Below are 16,120 nucleotides of genomic sequence, written 5' to 3'. Positions count from 1 at the left end.
GACTTTATAAGAAAAAAACAGTGGCCTGACATGGAAGCCTAGCAGCTAAAGTCCTTGCCTTGCAAGTGCTGAGATCCCATATGGGCGCTGGTTCTAGTCCCAGCTGCTCCACTTCCCATCCAGCTCCCTGCTTGTGGCCTGGAAAAGCAGTCAAGGATGACCCCAAACCTTGGAACTCTGCACCTGCATGGGATACGTGGAAGAAGCTCCTGCCTCCTGGCTTTGGATCAGCTCAGCTCTGGCCATTGTGGCCACTTGGGGAGTGAAACAGCAGATCGAAGATCTTCCTCTCTTTCTCTCCTTTCCTCTGTATATCTGCCTTTTCAATAAAAAATAAATAAGTAAATCTTAAAAAAGAAAAACCCACCAGCAGGAATGCCAGCTTTTTCCCCAGGAGACTAGAATAGGTGGCCTCAGGGTAGGGAGATGCTTGCAAATGTTGGCCATGGTGGGGTGTGCTTGTCACTCTGGAAAGTAGAGCAGCAGCTGCAACTAGTGAGAGGATGAAGAGCGGGACAGGCTCCACCTCTCCCTAACTCTGCCAGCCCTTGAGCCCGAGTGCCCTGCTTCTCCCCAAAGTCACCCATTCCTAGGATAAATATGCTTCCAACTCTAAGATGCTTGCACCTGCACACAGAGAGAAGGGAGCCATGGGAATGCCATGAAGAAGGCTGTTGGGGACGAAGAGGAGAGAGAGAGAAAGAGAGAGAGAGAGAGAGAGAGAGAAGGAAGACAGCCATGGGACACCTCTTCTTTCTAAGCTTGCATCACAAATGCAGATGCCTGAAGGGGCTGAGCTGGCTGGGAGCATCCAGGCCAAAGCCATATGTTAAAGCATTGAAGTGCCCAGTTACACCAAGAAAAATGCTCTTTCGTGTTCTGAGTCTTTCATTTCTCCACCTTAGAGACCAAGATGCAGCACCATCTCTCTTCTCCAAGAAGAGTCAAGGCAGGGATAAATGACCAAGGTCCCTCTCTCGGCCTTGGTGATAAGGGATGCAATCGGGTATGGTGGTGACTCTGGTCCCCAGGAAGCCAACACGCCATATGGAAAAGACAGGGACCTCTATTTCAGCCTAATATGAGGGTATCACAGTGTTTCACTTAGCTGAATATCTGGGGTTTTTTTTCCAAGAAGATTCGGAAAACTGAGTTTTAGCTACAAATCTCACAGATGCTCAAAGGTGTGCATCCCCCAAAATAGCTTGGTACCAACAGGTGTTTGCCTTCATCCATACTTACCTATGCGCTGAGTGTCCACCTGGAATACAGAGAGCTGAACCTGGAACACATGCACAGCCACAGCTGTGTCTGCTTGGACACTCAGCAAAGCCAAGTCCACCCAGCGCTTTCACAAGAGCAAGTGCTCACAGCTGCCCACGCCATCTTCCTGGCTTGGCACCCTCTGCATGCACTTGCTTTTCCTTTCTGCTTATCTACTGTCTTGAGCACAGTCCTCACCACTGGACTGGCACACAGCACCATTGTAGGCTGAAGGAGTCTCTTTGCAAAGGACCCAGTGCCAGGTATTTTGTTGTTCTGCCAAGTGATGGGCCGACACCTCCCTCCCCTCCTGCTCCCACCCCTCACCTGACTCCTAGAGCTGTCCATCTGCACAGCTAGCCCTCTGGGGAGCCTGGTTAAGCCTGTTCAGCTCCTCTTTGCTGTGCCTCGGGCTTTGCATCTGCTTCTGGAGAGTTACTTTTGCATCCTCACACTGCAGGGTGGAGGCAGTAGGGTAGAGTGGGGTGAGGAAGGCAGATCCCAACCAGCCCCTCCATATGCACCCCACCAACAATAGCTGTGTCACAATCCTCATGTCTCTACCTGACAATCTTTGCTGTCCCCAAGGCAGGAATGAGGAATCTTTTATCTGCCCAGGGCCATTTGTATATTTATATCATCATTCATACGTCATACAGAATTACTAACGTAAAAACCAGCCTGCTGGTTATACCAGATTTCAAGTCCTGTGTGCTCTCTGGCCCTGTCCCAGGGTTACAAAGAGAACACAGAAGGCTCCCCTGCTGCATGGGACATGGGGGTGCCCAGTGTCGTTTGCACCCAAGCACAATGTCAGTGAGGCAGGTGACCATCCTTTAAGGCAAGCTCTTAGTTAAGGATCACATGGGCTTTGTCCTAGAACAGGCTTAACCTATTATATGTCATATGTTATATTATATACAACATATTATTCTGACTACATTGACTTTCTATGATCGTCAAAACAAGTGTGAAAATCATTTATATTCTGTAATCATTTCCAATTTTTTAAAAAAAAAACTTCTGTAAAATCTAAGCATGTGCAGGTTCCTCCTTAACTCAGTGAATGCCATGACCCACAAGCCAGTGCCAGGCGTCCTGGTTCCAGCTGCTTGCCCACACACAAGGAAGGCCACAGCGGGCAGGGCCTTCTCCAGGGACACAGTCAGTGGAACACAGTGTTCCCTTCCTGCCCTTGCCTAGGGACAGGAGCCCATGCCCAGTGCCTGTTGCTCTTCCCAATTTTCTCCTGCCACCATCTCCTGGGGGCTTTGGCAGGTGCACTGAGCTGACGATCTGGCAAGCCCCTGCCCCTCATCTCTGCCAAGGGCAGAGGGAGCCAAGGCTTGTGGCCCTGAGGCAGTGCTGAACCAGCCGGATGACATTTTAAGCCCACGCACTTCGTTCCACAGCTTGAGGGACAGAGAAAGCCACAAGCCCCACCCCACCCCAGCACAGACGGTGGGGGCTTTCCACAGAAGGGGGAGTGGTGGCAAGAGGTGGGAGCACACTGCAGGTCATCATCGCTCTAGATGCCTCTCAGCCCCTCACTGCTCCCAAGCCACAAACTTCAGGCACAGCAGGCAAGCTTGCACCCTGCTGGCTCCAGCTGATCCAGGTGGCATCCAGGATCCCCGACTGTGTGTGACCTGCAAGCTCCACTCCACGGGTGAGCCTCACCATGATAGAAGCAGCTGGCACCACCTCCAAGCCAAGTGATGCCAGAATGCCCAGCTCTGGGCACCGAGCCTCTCTGTCCAAGGGCTTTGTGGTCTAGTGTTCTGACTGGAAGCCCCAGTGATCCAGATGGGAAATGGAAACCCCAGTTTGGGGCTTGAAGGAGTGAGTGCTAAAGGAAAGTGCAGGAGGGATAAGGGCACTTTCGGGCCAAGGAAGTGTGTGGCGTTAAGGAGAACCGGCTTATGAAACGGGCAGTGGGGAGCCATAGAGGGTGCATGGGCAGGACGATAACCAGATGTGAAATCATGACATAGGAAGACCTGTCTGGTTAGCAGAGTGGGAAATTGACAAGAAGGCAAAAAAATAGACTGGGATGCTAGTTCCCAAGCTTGTTGGGAAATCAGGTAAGGCAAGCACCCTGAACTGAAAGAGTCATTAGGACTAGAGTGCCTGTGTGCTCCTTTTGTCTTACAAACTTCTCACATTCAAAAGAGTGTTGTAAAGTGCAGTTCATGATGTAAATATCATAGCCATACCCACCCCCTGTGTACCCACCCTTGCCTCCAAAGCCCCACCCCACCCCTGGAGCCCATGCCATTCCCAGCTCCTCTAACCTGAACCCTGTTCTATTCCTTCCCTGCCTCGCCCCCTCCCCACCCCCGCCCCAGCCACTGTCCCAGGATGCTAAGCTAATCATTGCCTTGCTCATCTCTGGTTCAAACTGTTGCTTTGCATAGCCTCCCTGCAAGTTTCGTGAAGACAATTGCATCGCCCACGAGTTTCTAAGACAGGACTGGCTGTCCTCCCTCTGCATTCTGTTCTGATGATGCATGTAGCTCTGTCCATTTCTCAGTGCTGCCTGGTATTCCAGAGTATGACTGTGGGATTGGTTCTGCTTTTTACTGCAATAAGCAATGCCAATGTGCACATCTTGGGACCTAGCTTCCGGCACACTTCCATAGGCAGTTCTTGAGGATACTGCCAGCCAAGCTTTTAAATTACAGCTCAGAATAAGAAGACTATGTCTTTAATTGTTATTTCTTTATCTGAGATAGGAAGAAAGACAGAACTTCCATTCTCTGATTCACTTCCCAAATACCCACAACACTGGCTACACTAGCTTAGTTACTGTAGCTTTATAACATTAGAATCTGTAAAGAGAGAGTACTCGTTTATATTTTCTCATCAGTGCCTTGGCTATTCTTGGTCTGCATCCTTCCCCCATTCGTTCTAAAACCAACTCATCTTATCGCAGTTGAATTAACTCTGTGGACCAATTTAAGGATGGGTGAGTTTTCTATGTTAGTAAAGCTTTCCACGAACTTGGCTAGATCATTAGTATCTTTCATCGCCTATAATGTTTCTAAGTATAGGTTTTTCACTTATTTGTTAGATTTATTTCTAAATATCTTATTGGATCTCAATCTACTTTATCAACTTATTTAAATGTAATTTTTATACAATATAGGATTACAAAATAGTTAGACATGCTAGGAGTGCAGTTCAACTATGTTGGTAGATGTACACACCATTTTAACAACACTGAAAGAAAATATTGGACACATCCATCATCACAGAGTTCCTGTATGTCCTTTTGACATTAATTTCCCACCCTACCCGCCCCACTCTCCAGGCACACACTGGTCTAATTTTTATCACTGTGTAAATCAATATCACCAATTCTTTTCCAAGATTTTTTTTTATTGGAAAAGCAGACTTACAGATAGAAGGAGAAACAGAGAGAAAGATCTTCCATTTGCTGGTTCACTCCTCAAGTAGCCTCAATGGCCACAGCTGAACTGACCTGAAGCCAGCAGCCAAGAGCTTCCAGGTCTCCCACATGGGTGCAGGGTCCCAAGGCTTTAGACCATCTTCCACTGCTTTCCCAAGCCATAAGCAAGGAGCTGGAAGGGAAGTGGAGCAGCTGGGACACGAACCAGCACCCATATGGGATCCCAGCGCATGCAAGTTAAGTATTTTAGCCAGTAGGCTAATGCGCTGGGCCCCACTAGCTCTTTTTTAAGACTTAATTTCCTTAAAAGGCAAATTTACAACAGAAGAGGGACAAAGAGATACTTATTCACTGGTTTACTACTGAAGTGGCCACATGGCTAGGATTGGTTCAGACCAAAGCCAGGGATCTGAAACTCCAACAACATCTCCCATGCAAATGTCAGGGGTCCGGGCACTTGAATCATTTACTGCTGTTTTCTCAGGCACATACACAGAGAGCTGGATTCAAAGTGGGACAGCCAGGACTTGAACCAATGCCCCCATGGTGGTTGCTTTACCCACTGCTCCACGCCGGCCTCTGGCAATGCTACACCTAGAACTACAGAAGACTAGGAACACCGTTGCTCTCCTTCTGTGTCTGTCCTTTTTGATCCTGCATGGTCCTTCTGAGGTTTTTCCGTACTGTTCACGAGTCAGGAGGAGTTCAATGTCTCATACTGCTGAGTGATACCCATTGTATGGCCATCCATCAGTTTGTGCATCCTTCCATCTGTTAATAAGCATCTGGGTCATTTCCAATTTGGGACAATTATGAACCAAGCTCCTGCAAGTCTGTTATCAAAGGGACAGATCTGTGTGACTTAGACCTGTTTTTGTCTCTCTTGAAATACCCAGGAGGGAAATCGCTATGTCGTTTGATAAGAGCATGTTGAATTTTGTGAGATGGTGCCACGCTCTGGCAGGATAGTTGTATCCTTTCACTTTCCATGGAAGTTCTAGTGGATCCACACTTGGGATGGTTTGCATGCTCAATTTTAGCCTTCTAGTGGGAGTGGGGCTCATGTGCAAACAGAAACTACTCCTAGGCAAGAAGTTGCACGAAATGGGATTACTACTTAGAGACAGGCAGAGAGAAGCAACAGAAGCCTTTGATTTCCCATCGTGCTGCCCTGCGAGGTTCAGAAAGCTACCTGGGGCAGATGGAGGCTCAGTTATATGAATCCCCATTTCATCACAGCCGAAGGACCCCAACATTCTGGCCTCCCTGAGTGGCTCACTTCAGGGCCTCTGGATTGCACGGTGCACTTCAGAGACAACATGACAAACGGGGCTAAGGCACCAAATGGTCCTCTTTTCCCAGGGGTCTCTTCCTGACTGTCCTCTCCGACTTCTGCATGTTGTCGTCCAGGGAATCCTGTGGTTTTTGCCTGAGAGCCCCAGGGGAGAGCGCAGAGACCTGGAGAGACAGTGGGGGCTGTTCTGTCTGTCCTGGCTATGGTTTGAATCTGAATTTCCCTGGCAACTAAGAACACAGCTACTCACGTATCTTGTTTCCGACATATCAATTCAGGTTTCTTGCCCTTTTGGATTGAACTTTTTCCTCATCATGGAGGAGGTGGGACTTTACGTTTACATGAGCTGTGGTTATGGGTGTGCGTGGGTTCCAGTCAACTGGCTTACTTTCTCCACTCATCCTAGCTGTTGTGTTTTGTTTGAGACTTCTTTCCATTCCATTTTTAAAAGTATTTACCTGTTTGTTTGTTTATCTGAAAGGTAGATTTGCAGAGAAACAGGAAGAGACAGAGCTAGAGAGAGGAGAGAAAGAGACAGAGACAGAGACAGAGAGAGAGAGAGACCTTCCATTTGCTGGTTCACTATCCAGATGGTTACATTAATGGAGCTGGGCCAAGCCCAGGAGCCAGGAGCTTCTTCCAGGTCTCTCCCGGGGGTGCAGGGGCCCAAGCACTGCTTTCCCCTTTCCCAGGCACATTAACAGAAAGTTGGATGGGATATTGAGCAACCAGGACTTGAACCAGTGCCCACATAGGATGCAGGCACCACAGGCACCATCTTTATCAACCATACCACTAACACTGGCCGCAGGGGTCATTTTTTTTTTTTTACCTCTACTGTTTCTTTCCTGTCTTCCTTTTTGTTATTTAAATACAAAAGTGTTTAGCTTTATCTATTCTGTTGACTTTCTAGCAATGTTTTGTTTCCAGTGCCGTCTCTAAACCTAACAATGCAAACATTACTGGAGCAATCCTAGTTAGAGTGGACATCATCAACTGCCACTTCTCAGCTGACAGTCAACACTTCACTTTGGTGCCAGCTCATTGGCTCACCTCCACATCAACCCACAGCATCGTGGCACATCTTCCACTCCTACAGACACCACTGAAAATGTCAGATTTTGGCTTTAAACAGTCCCTTATCTTACAAGACAGACACAGATCAAATTGACTCACTGACCTGGCCACTTCCAGCAGCTCTCTCTTCCCTTGGACGGCAAGCTCCAGCCGGCAGCCTCTCCCTCCAGCCGGGGCCACCTGTCTGCATCCCGAAGAAGCTCTCCCTCAGCACCTGCTCACAGCACATGTCTGAGGACAACACATCCACGTGCCTTTTGTGTTGCCCTCGCCCTTGTTTTGAAGGATGCTTTTGCTATTTTCTAGTTCTCACTGGTCTCGGCCCCCACCCCACCCCATCCTGAGAATCTCTTTGTTGTTGCTGGTGGAGGCGGTTTTCCCCACTCCCTCCGCTCGTTTCTCCAAGGCTTTATAAACCTTCAGGGTTTGAGATTTTCAGCAAGGTGTGCCTGTGAGCGCCACACATTTCCCTTGTCGAATGTGCCTAAGGTTTCCTGAACGCTGGGAAAGGAGGTCTCTTTCAAACACAAAAATGGACCTCTTCAGATGTTCTCTGGCCTCATGCCTGTCCCCTTTCCCTCCCAGAATGCTGGGGACCTAGAGGCTGAACTATCTAACATTGTCCCACAGCCTCCTGTGTGGTCCCCAGATCAGAACATTTCCGATCATTTGTCTTCAAACTCACTACCCCTGTTATCACAGGCATAAGATGGCAGAGGTTGCTGAGTCAGCATGAGAATGTTGCCACACCCAGACAACTATGGGCAGACAGCCATCAGGGATGAGAACGGCTGGCATCACTCCCCTGGCAGACTGCACCCCCTACTTCCCCACCAGCTTCCTATAGCACGTTTGCCTAAACACAGCAAATGACCTGAATCCTGCTATCTCATCCACTGTCTCATTGTCTTAAAAACTCGATGTACATAGTGAGTCACAGAAAGGTATGGAAAGCAGGTGTTATGAAAAAAAGACTATACTTGGCTTTTAAAAACTTTTCAACCATGGTTAAGTCTCTTTTAATTCCATTTTTCCAGATAGTCTATAGTATCTTGGAATTAGATGATTCAGGCCAATTAGGTTTTTCAGAATTCTGTATCTGAAAAAAAAAAAAATAGTTGTCAATGGCAATTTTCAAAAAATAGCTGGAATGTGGTTTGGTGAACTGACAAAAAAAAAAAAAAAACACACTAAAGACCAGGGTGGTATTGTTGTAGCCTAGTGGGTTAAGCCTCCAGCTGGAACACCATCATTCCATATTGGAATGCTGGTTCAAATCCTGGCTGTTCTGGTTCTGATCCAGCTCCCTGCTAATGAACCTGAGAAGGTAGTAAATGATGACCCAATCATTGGGGCCCTGCACCCACAGGGGAGACCAGGATGCAGTTTCTGCCCCCAGCTTCAGCCTAGCTCAAACCTTGGCTACAGCAGGGCCTTGCAAAGAAAAGGAAATTAAAACAAAAGCTAGGGACTGGCACAATGGTCCAACTGGTTAATGCACCTGCAAGCACTGGCATTCCATATGGGAGCTGGTTTATGTCCCAGCTGCTTCACTTCTGATACAGCTCTCTGCTTATGACCTGGGAAAGCAATGCAGATGGCCCAAGTGCTTGGGACCCTGCACCCATGTGTGAGACCCAGAAGTAGCTCCTGGCTTCAGATCAACTCAGCTCCAGCCATTGCAGTGATTTGGGGAGTGAACCAGAAGATGGAAGATTCTTTCTCTTTTTCTCCTCCTCTCTATTATCTGCCTTTCCAATAAAAATACGAAATATTTTTGGAAAAGCTAAAAGTATGAGCAGAGAGAAAATAATGAGTTTTTTTCCTAACTCTTAATTTATTTTGGATGATTTTTACATAGTTGATTAGGGTGATAAGGGTCAAGGTCTACAAGAAGGTGAGTGAGACCACCAGTTCCACATTCTCTTTTTTTCCTTCCTGTATCTGGGAGAAAGGAGCAGATAAGGGGAGAAGCCACACCCCGCCTCCCAAATGCCTCTGCACCCTGGGATGGAGGACAACCACCTGACACCACCCGAGGGTCCCCAATGTGGGGCATGCTCCGAGGGTCCTGCTTAAGAGGTTTTGATAGTTCAACAGTTCTGAATTACTGCTAATCTCACCACTCCAAGCACGATGAAATCTCCCCCAGAAACCACTGGCTGATACAGTCCACCTTAGAGTCTCCATTTACCCAGATATTCACTACCAATACTTAGTTGGGGTAGTTGATCAATTTGTTCTGTCCTCCGACCTTTGTTGTGGTACCAGGTGTCCTCTGCAGACTCTGATGTTTTGCCATCTCCTCCATGTGCACCTGGATGTGCTGTTCACTGCTCCAACTAAACCTCTAAGGAGGTCCAGCTCTGACACATGCACTCCACAGTCAGACCATGGAACCTTCTGAATTCCAAACATCATTGCAATATTCCCAGAGGTGGCTTGGGGACAGCTGGAGTCCCCAACAAAGAGTTACTCATTCTCTTCACACGGCTCAGCAGCTCCCGTGAGCCAGCACTGTGCCTGACACTCACTAGCACTGAATCCTCCTCAATAAACACAAACCAAGAGGCACACACACACGAAGGAGTCAGGCGTGACAGGTGGTTCACCATGCAGCCAAGATGCCTGCAGCCCACATCATCACTGTGCCCATTCAGGACCTGGCTCCAGCTTCCTGCTAATGCAGACCTGGGAGGCGGCAGGCATGCCTGCAGGAGCTGGGCCCCTACCAACTGCTTGAGAGATCTGGATTGGGTCCCCAGTTCCTGCCTTTGGCCCCGGCCATTTTGTGCATTTGGAGAGTGAACCAATGAGTGGCATTTCTATCTACCTCTGTGTGTGTGTGTGTGTGTGTGTGTGTGTGTGTGTGTGTGTGTGTGTGTGTCTTACTCACTGCCTCTCTTCCCTCCTGAGACCTCCCTCATCCCCTCTAAGCCTGAAATAAGGGACAGGAGGATTGACATGCATTACCACAGAGCTGTGATTTTATTTTCATCACACACAGCAGAGAATGGAGAAAGGCAGGGAAACACAAGGGAGTGGGTGAAGGGGCAGGTTGAGAGGTGGGGGTCTGGAGGCCATCCCCTTTGTGGGGGCAGGCCTGTCACTCCTCATGTCAGACATGAAAAGCAGGAGCTGGGAAGGTGGGGCAGCATGCTACCGAGCAACCGCGCCTTGCCCCCAGGTGGGACAGAAGGACCAGCTGCCACCCACGGGCAGGATGACGGGGCTGAGGGCTCAAGTGCAGCCTTGAGTTCTGCCAGCTTAACACTTCTTGCAAGTGCTGCCGCACAGACCCATCCCACGGGAGTCATAGCCACAGGTGCGGGTGGAAGAGAGGTTCCCACACACGGTTCCACCCTGGGAGCTGCTTACACCTGCAACAGACAAGGTCAGGAATCAGAACCCTAGGAGGGGTGCACAGCCCCACCTCCCACCATAGCGTCCCCTACCCCCCACCCCGGCAGCCCACAGCACCCAGGAACATTGGGACACATGTGTTTAGATGGGAAAATGGCACTCATGGGCAGATGGGTGTGCACGGAGGGAAGGAGTTAGTCTGTTCAAGGCATGTGGCTAGGGAGGAATGCAGCCACTGCTCTCCTGGGCACTCCGCCCTTTCAGCCTCAAAGTTCCTCCTGCCTTTTAACTTCAGCCTCCCTTTAAGGGCCCTGATTACTCACAGACATTCACAGCACGTACGCCTTCGCACAGCCTGGTGCAGAAAGGAAAAGTCAGCATTAGCACAGGGCACTGATGCCCGACCAGGATCCCGGAAATCACACGGTTACCCACTCTGAAGGCATTCCCCACCCCACCCCCAGAAGCCTCTCTCAGGTGGTGAGAGGAGAGAAGATGTGGAATCCAGCACTCCCAGAATCCCAGCATCCTCCCTCCAACCTGCCCCAAAAGGGGATCAGAGTAGAGCCAGGCTGTCCTAGAGTGAGCAGGACCAGCAATATCCCCAAGGACTCAGCTCCAGGCCATTGCTCCCCTATCTCTCTTGTTAGTCTGACCCCCAGTTCCTATCAGCTCCCAGGAACCTGGCAACCCAACTCCAGGCACGTCTGTGTGAAGTCACAGAGGAACCTGAAATCCACTGTGGTACAAATTAGGGTGCCTTTTCTCAGGGTCAGAGACCGCTTGTCAATTACTAGTTGTTCAACAGTGACTAGACAAAGAAAGCATCCTGAAGTTCTTGAACCTTTTGTAGAGTGCTCTCATGAACCTCAAAGCAGACAGAGGCCTTGAAAGGGTTCCAAGTGGCAGCAGAAGAAGGGAAGGGGACAGAGCAAGTGGTGGATCAAATAATTAGAGTAGGTGCATGCAAATAAGGCTCCATCCATCTGTTCAGGGGCTCTCACCTGTGCTCCTCGCCCTCCAGCAGGCGGCGGTAGGTGGCAATCTCAATGTCCAGGCCCAGCTTGGAGTTCATCACCTCCTGGTACTCCTTGAGCAGGCAAGCCATGTCTTGCTTGGCCTTCTGCAGGGCCTCCTCCAGCCCTGCCAGCTTGCAGCGGGCATTCCGCAGGGCCGCCTCGCCCTGCTGCTCAGACTGGGTCACAGCAGCCTCCAGCTTGGTGTTCTGTGGACCCAGGAGAAAACAGGGTAGGTTCTGACCCCTGGGACTCTCCCTCTATGTCCTACATGGGTCCAGGCTCCCCCACTTGGCCAGGGACACCTACCACCCAGGCCCCTGAGTGATCAGGAACTGGGACTCCAGTCCTGCAAACTGGCCAGACAACACACAATGGACTCCCCTAGGGCAGGTGTCCTGTGTGACACTGGGGTGGGCCCATCACTCTGGCCTGGCACACACTGAGCCTTACCTGGCACTTGGCGTTCTCCACCTCGGCCGTCAGCCTCTGGATCATGCGGTTCAGCTCATTGATCTCCTCCTTGGTGCGGCGCAGGGTCTCCCCATGCCGGATCACCGTGGCCTTCATCTCCTCGCACTGAGGGGAAGAGCAGGAGTCCCCAAGGCTCAGATCAAGTCATTTTCCTCATCCCTGAGTCTTTATGTCAAACATCACCGTGCACAGCCCTGCCCACTGGACACTGCATACCTGGAGGGCTCCATTCACACAGTGACAAGAGCAACCCCTGACACACGCACCACTCACACAGCTGCCCTGTCAGTGTGGCCCCAGTCTCCTACCCAGCCCTGGGAAGGAACTCTCTCATGGTGGAGGAGTGAGGGCAGATCCCCCTGAAGGAACAAGTCTTACTCAGGGGTACTGCTCAGCCCTCTACTGCCCTGTCGGGGATGCAGGCACCCCTGTGCCACCCACCTTGCTGCGGTACCATGACTCAGCCTCAGCCCGGCTGCGGGTGGCGATGTCATCGTACTGAGCCTTGATCTCAGCCACAAGCGAGTTCATGTTCAGTTCCCGACTGTTGTTCATCTTGACGATGATTGAGGTGTCGGAGATGTGGGCATGGAGGATTTTCATCTCCTGTAGAGCCAACCAGCATCTCTGTCTCATTCAACAACCAAATCCATGCAGAGTAGAGCTGCCGCCCTCCCTGCCCTCCCGCCGCCACACACATATATGCAAACACCAAACCTCCCAGCCACCAGGTCACTTTACTTCCTTCATGCCAAGACTGGTGCTGAACAGAGGTGAGAGGAAGGTGACTGCCCCCCAACCCTCCACACCCCGTTCTCACCTCCTCATACAAAGTCCTCAGGAAACCCAGCTCTTCCACCAGGCTGTGAGCATTGGCCTCCAGGTCTCCCTTGCGCACGTAGGCCCTGTCGACTTCCTGAAGACACACACACACACACACACACACAGCAGTCCCAAGCTGCCCCAGTGGTTTCCCCAGTGCCCCCTCTCCCTCTGAGTGACAGGCACAGATTTGCAAGTTGGATGTCTGAGCGCCCCTCCAACCCCAGCATCATGTAGTGAGTGAGAGGTTTTGGGATTGTTCTCTCTCACGAACAATCCAGAGAAATCCTGCCCTGTGGACTCACTGTGGTGCCAAAAATAAAAAATGCCCTTTTAAGACTGGTGCAATAGCTCGATTGGTTAATCCTCTCCCTATAAGCGCCAGCATCTCAGATGGGCATCAATTCATGTCCCGGTTACTCCACTTTCCATGCAGCCCCTGCTTATAGCCTGGGAAAGTAGTAGAGGATGGTCCGAGTCCTTAACACCCTGCACCCACATGGGAGACCAAGAAGAAGCTCCTGGCTGCTGATCAGCTCCACTTTAGCCATTGTGGCTACTTGGGGAGTGAAGAGAAGATGGAAGACTTTTCTCTATGTCTCTTCTCTCTGTAAATCTGCCTTTCCAATAAAAACAAATCTTAAAACATAAATTCCCTTTCATAGCTGAGGAAATACAGGAAGAATCAGATGCTTCCTCCCATCCCACCAAGACCCGCCAGACTCCTATGTGGGTGAGCCACATGCAGCCTTAGTCACCTGCTTGACTCTGACCAGCTCGTTCTCAGCTGTGGCCCGCAGGGCAACCTCTTCCTCATAGCTGCAGAAGGAGAAGGGGTTGGAAATGGGGAGAATCAGGCAGCGATTTGGCTGGCAATGGGACATTGGAGAGAGAGGGGCCACCCCAACCAGGTGAGTCATGTCCCACCTCCAGGAAGATGTTCCTCTCACTGGAACAGGGGATTCATCTTAACACTCTTGGTTTTATTTGTATTTCAGCCCAATACATGAACTTGCTGACCTGAGATCCAGGCTGTCCCCCGCCCCACCACACTCACTTCTTCTTGTAGCCCTGCAGCGCCTCCTGCACGTGGTTGAGCTCTGAGGACAGCCGCCCACTGTCGGCCTCCACGTGCTCAGCCTCCCGCCGCAGGGACTCGATGTAACCGCTGAACAGTGGCTCCAGGTTGCTCTCACAGCACTTCCGGTTCTGGTAGAACTGCCACCTGGTCTCCAGGAGCTTGTTCTGCTGCTCCAGGAAGCGCACCTGCCAGGGAACAGCCATGCAGTGCTCCTGCCGTGATCCTAGCGCCCTGCAGGCTCCACCACACACTTCAGCCCTTCCCTTCCCCATGGCCTTGGCATGCCGATCTGCATCCTGGCATCCCATAATCACGTGGGGAGCCTTTTCTCATGCCCCTGCAGGTGATTCCAATCTCTCTCTAGCTGCCACTCCTGTGAGCTCAGGCATGTCTACAGTGGAGATGGCTGTGTGTGTGTGTGTGTGTGTGTGTGTGTGTGTGTGTGTGTCCAGAGTTCCTGGCAGCAAGACCATCCATCCCGTAGAATGACGCTGTGAGTCTGTGCCCATTTTCTGTATACCCAGTGTGCATACATTGTTTCCTCCATCTGACAGGCAGTTTCAATTGTCCTTGCCTCTCCGTAGGAACACTCTCCCATCTGGACAAAGATTGTATACAAGCATGAAAACTGTGCTAACAGTCCAGGAGCCCCTGCCCCCAGAACCAACTGCCTCCATCGCTCTGAGCACCTGAGGTGTGTCAGCGTCCTCCATCAACCCCAGAGCTTGCTTAAAAACTCCAGGCACGAACTTTCTACAACTAACCCAGGAGCTGAAGGTTCAGGCAGGGCACAGAGTTTGGGCGCGCTCCAGGACACCGACCTTGTCGATGAAGGCAGCGAACTTGCTGTTGAGACACTTGATCTGCTCCTTCTCCTCGTGCTTGACGCACTGCGCGTTGGGGTCGATCTCCAGGTTGAGGGGCGTCAGCAGGCTCTCATTGACAGACACTGTGGTGATGCAGGGCGCGCTGGGCCCGCACACGCCGCCCGAGCGGTAGCCGAAGCTGCGCCCACAGGAGCCGGCGCGGAAGCCCCCGCACACGCTGTGGCTGCCGAAGCCCCCGGTGAGGCCGCGGTAGCAGGAGATGCCGCGGTAGGGGGCGGCGGTGATGCAGCAGCGTCCGGGCCGGGGTCCGCAGGCCGAGGCGCAGCTGAAGGTGCGACCCATGCTGCGTCCCTGGCCGGACACACAACAGCGGGACATATGGGATCCACTGCGGGAGCTCAGGCAAGATGATCGGCAAGTCATGGTGGCTCTAGGAGGGAGGAAGAAGAGGATTCTGACAACTCGCTCGCAGCTGGCCCCTTTTATAAGGCCAGACACCCCGGCTCTGCTGACCTGTCCGTTGTGTGGCCATTTGGTCACCTTTATGGGCTTGGGGAATGTCATGGTCATTTCTCCTCTCTGCTGCGACAACAGCATTACCATGCGGCTTTGGAAAATCTTATGCTCCTGCAGTTCTGACTTGTTGGTGACATTTCTCCCAAGCAGCCCACGTCAGCTCAGGCCCAGGGGGCTTTGCGCCGTTTTCCACTGGGCTCACACCTTGTTTTGGCCATAGAAGGCACTCTGATCTAGAAGGATGCACAGCCCAGTAGGTGTATTCTGGAAGCTTCTAGAGGATAACCTTCCCAGGCAGAGGCACCCCAAGGGGCCCAGTCCTCACAGCAACCTGCATATGCTTAACCCAGACATGGCTGAAGGTGTGTGTCTCCCCCACACTGAGTGTTGGAAGAGCACAGAGCAGGAAGGCTGCTTGTTAGCTCTGCCTCCCCCATGACATTAGTGAGAGGGGTCCTCTTGTAGTGTCTACTCTGAGGGTCTCAAAGTCCTTACCTGCCATCTCCAGCCCTTCCTGGATGCCCATAACTGGGGTCACCACAACCCAGTCACACACACATATACAGGGCCACGTTCTCCAGGATTTCCCTCTCACTTGGGGTGCCCTATAGGAGTGAGCTCTGAGATTGCACTGTCCCACACCCCGCCCAGAGCCTGAACTGAGGGATAAGCCTGTGGTACCCCAGCCAGTGTGCGTGGACAGGAGGCCCAAGATCCCAGACCCAGAAGGACAGCCACGGGGTAGGGGGCTCTGGATGGCTCCCAGAGCAGGCACCTAGAGTGAACAGTAGGCAAGGAAGAAGACTACAGCAACTATAGCAGCTTACAGCTTACTGCCCTGTGGCTTCGCAGCAGGTGTAATACTGGTGGTTTCCACTCAGACCTCACTCCACAAAGCAGGTTTGTTAAGATTATTTATTTGAAAGGCAGAGTGACCGAGAAAGTGGTAGAGACCGAAAAAGAGATAGAGAGATC

At 51.3% G+C, this 16,120-nt stretch overlaps 1 protein-coding gene across 1 annotated transcript; it reads right to left on the bottom strand.

Moving 5' to 3' along the window:
• Positions 1-10,313: 10,313 nt before the first annotated feature.
• LOC121154783 (keratin, type II cuticular Hb6-like) lies at positions 10,314-14,971 on the bottom strand. The gene is made up of 9 exons (XM_040977821.1): positions 14,624-14,971; positions 13,779-13,987; positions 13,480-13,540; positions 12,720-12,815; positions 12,341-12,505; positions 11,879-12,004; positions 11,414-11,634; positions 10,733-10,764; positions 10,314-10,426 (listed from the first exon to the last, which is right to left on the bottom strand). The coding sequence occupies exons 1-9, from the start codon at positions 14,969-14,971 to the stop codon at positions 10,314-10,316; spliced, it is 1,371 nt and encodes a 456-aa protein (XP_040833755.1).
• Positions 14,972-16,120: the final 1,149 nt, after the last annotated feature.

The sequence above is a fragment of the Ochotona curzoniae genome, unplaced genomic scaffold (genome assembly GCF_017591425.1).
Source record: "Ochotona curzoniae isolate NIBS_2020 unplaced genomic scaffold, NIBS_Ocur_1.0 contig_1014, whole genome shotgun sequence".
NCBI classification, from domain to species: Eukaryota; Metazoa; Chordata; class Mammalia; order Lagomorpha; family Ochotonidae; genus Ochotona; species Ochotona curzoniae.
This window is presented reverse-complemented; position numbering and strand designations above follow the sequence as displayed.

Excerpts from the sequence above, each read along its gene's own strand:
- LOC121154783 (XM_040977821.1), bottom strand. The coding sequence starts at position 14,971 with ATGGGTCGCACCTTCAGCTGCGCCTCGGCCTGCGGACCCCGGCCCGGA. Across the intron at positions 12,816-13,479 it reads AGCTGGTCAGAGTCAAGCAG|GAAGTCGACAGGGCCTACGT; the intron begins GTGACTAAGGCT and ends GTGTGTCTTCAG. Across the intron at positions 11,635-11,878 it reads TGGAGAACGCCAAGTGCCAG|AACACCAAGCTGGAGGCTGC; the intron begins GTAAGGCTCAGT and ends CTGGGTCCACAG.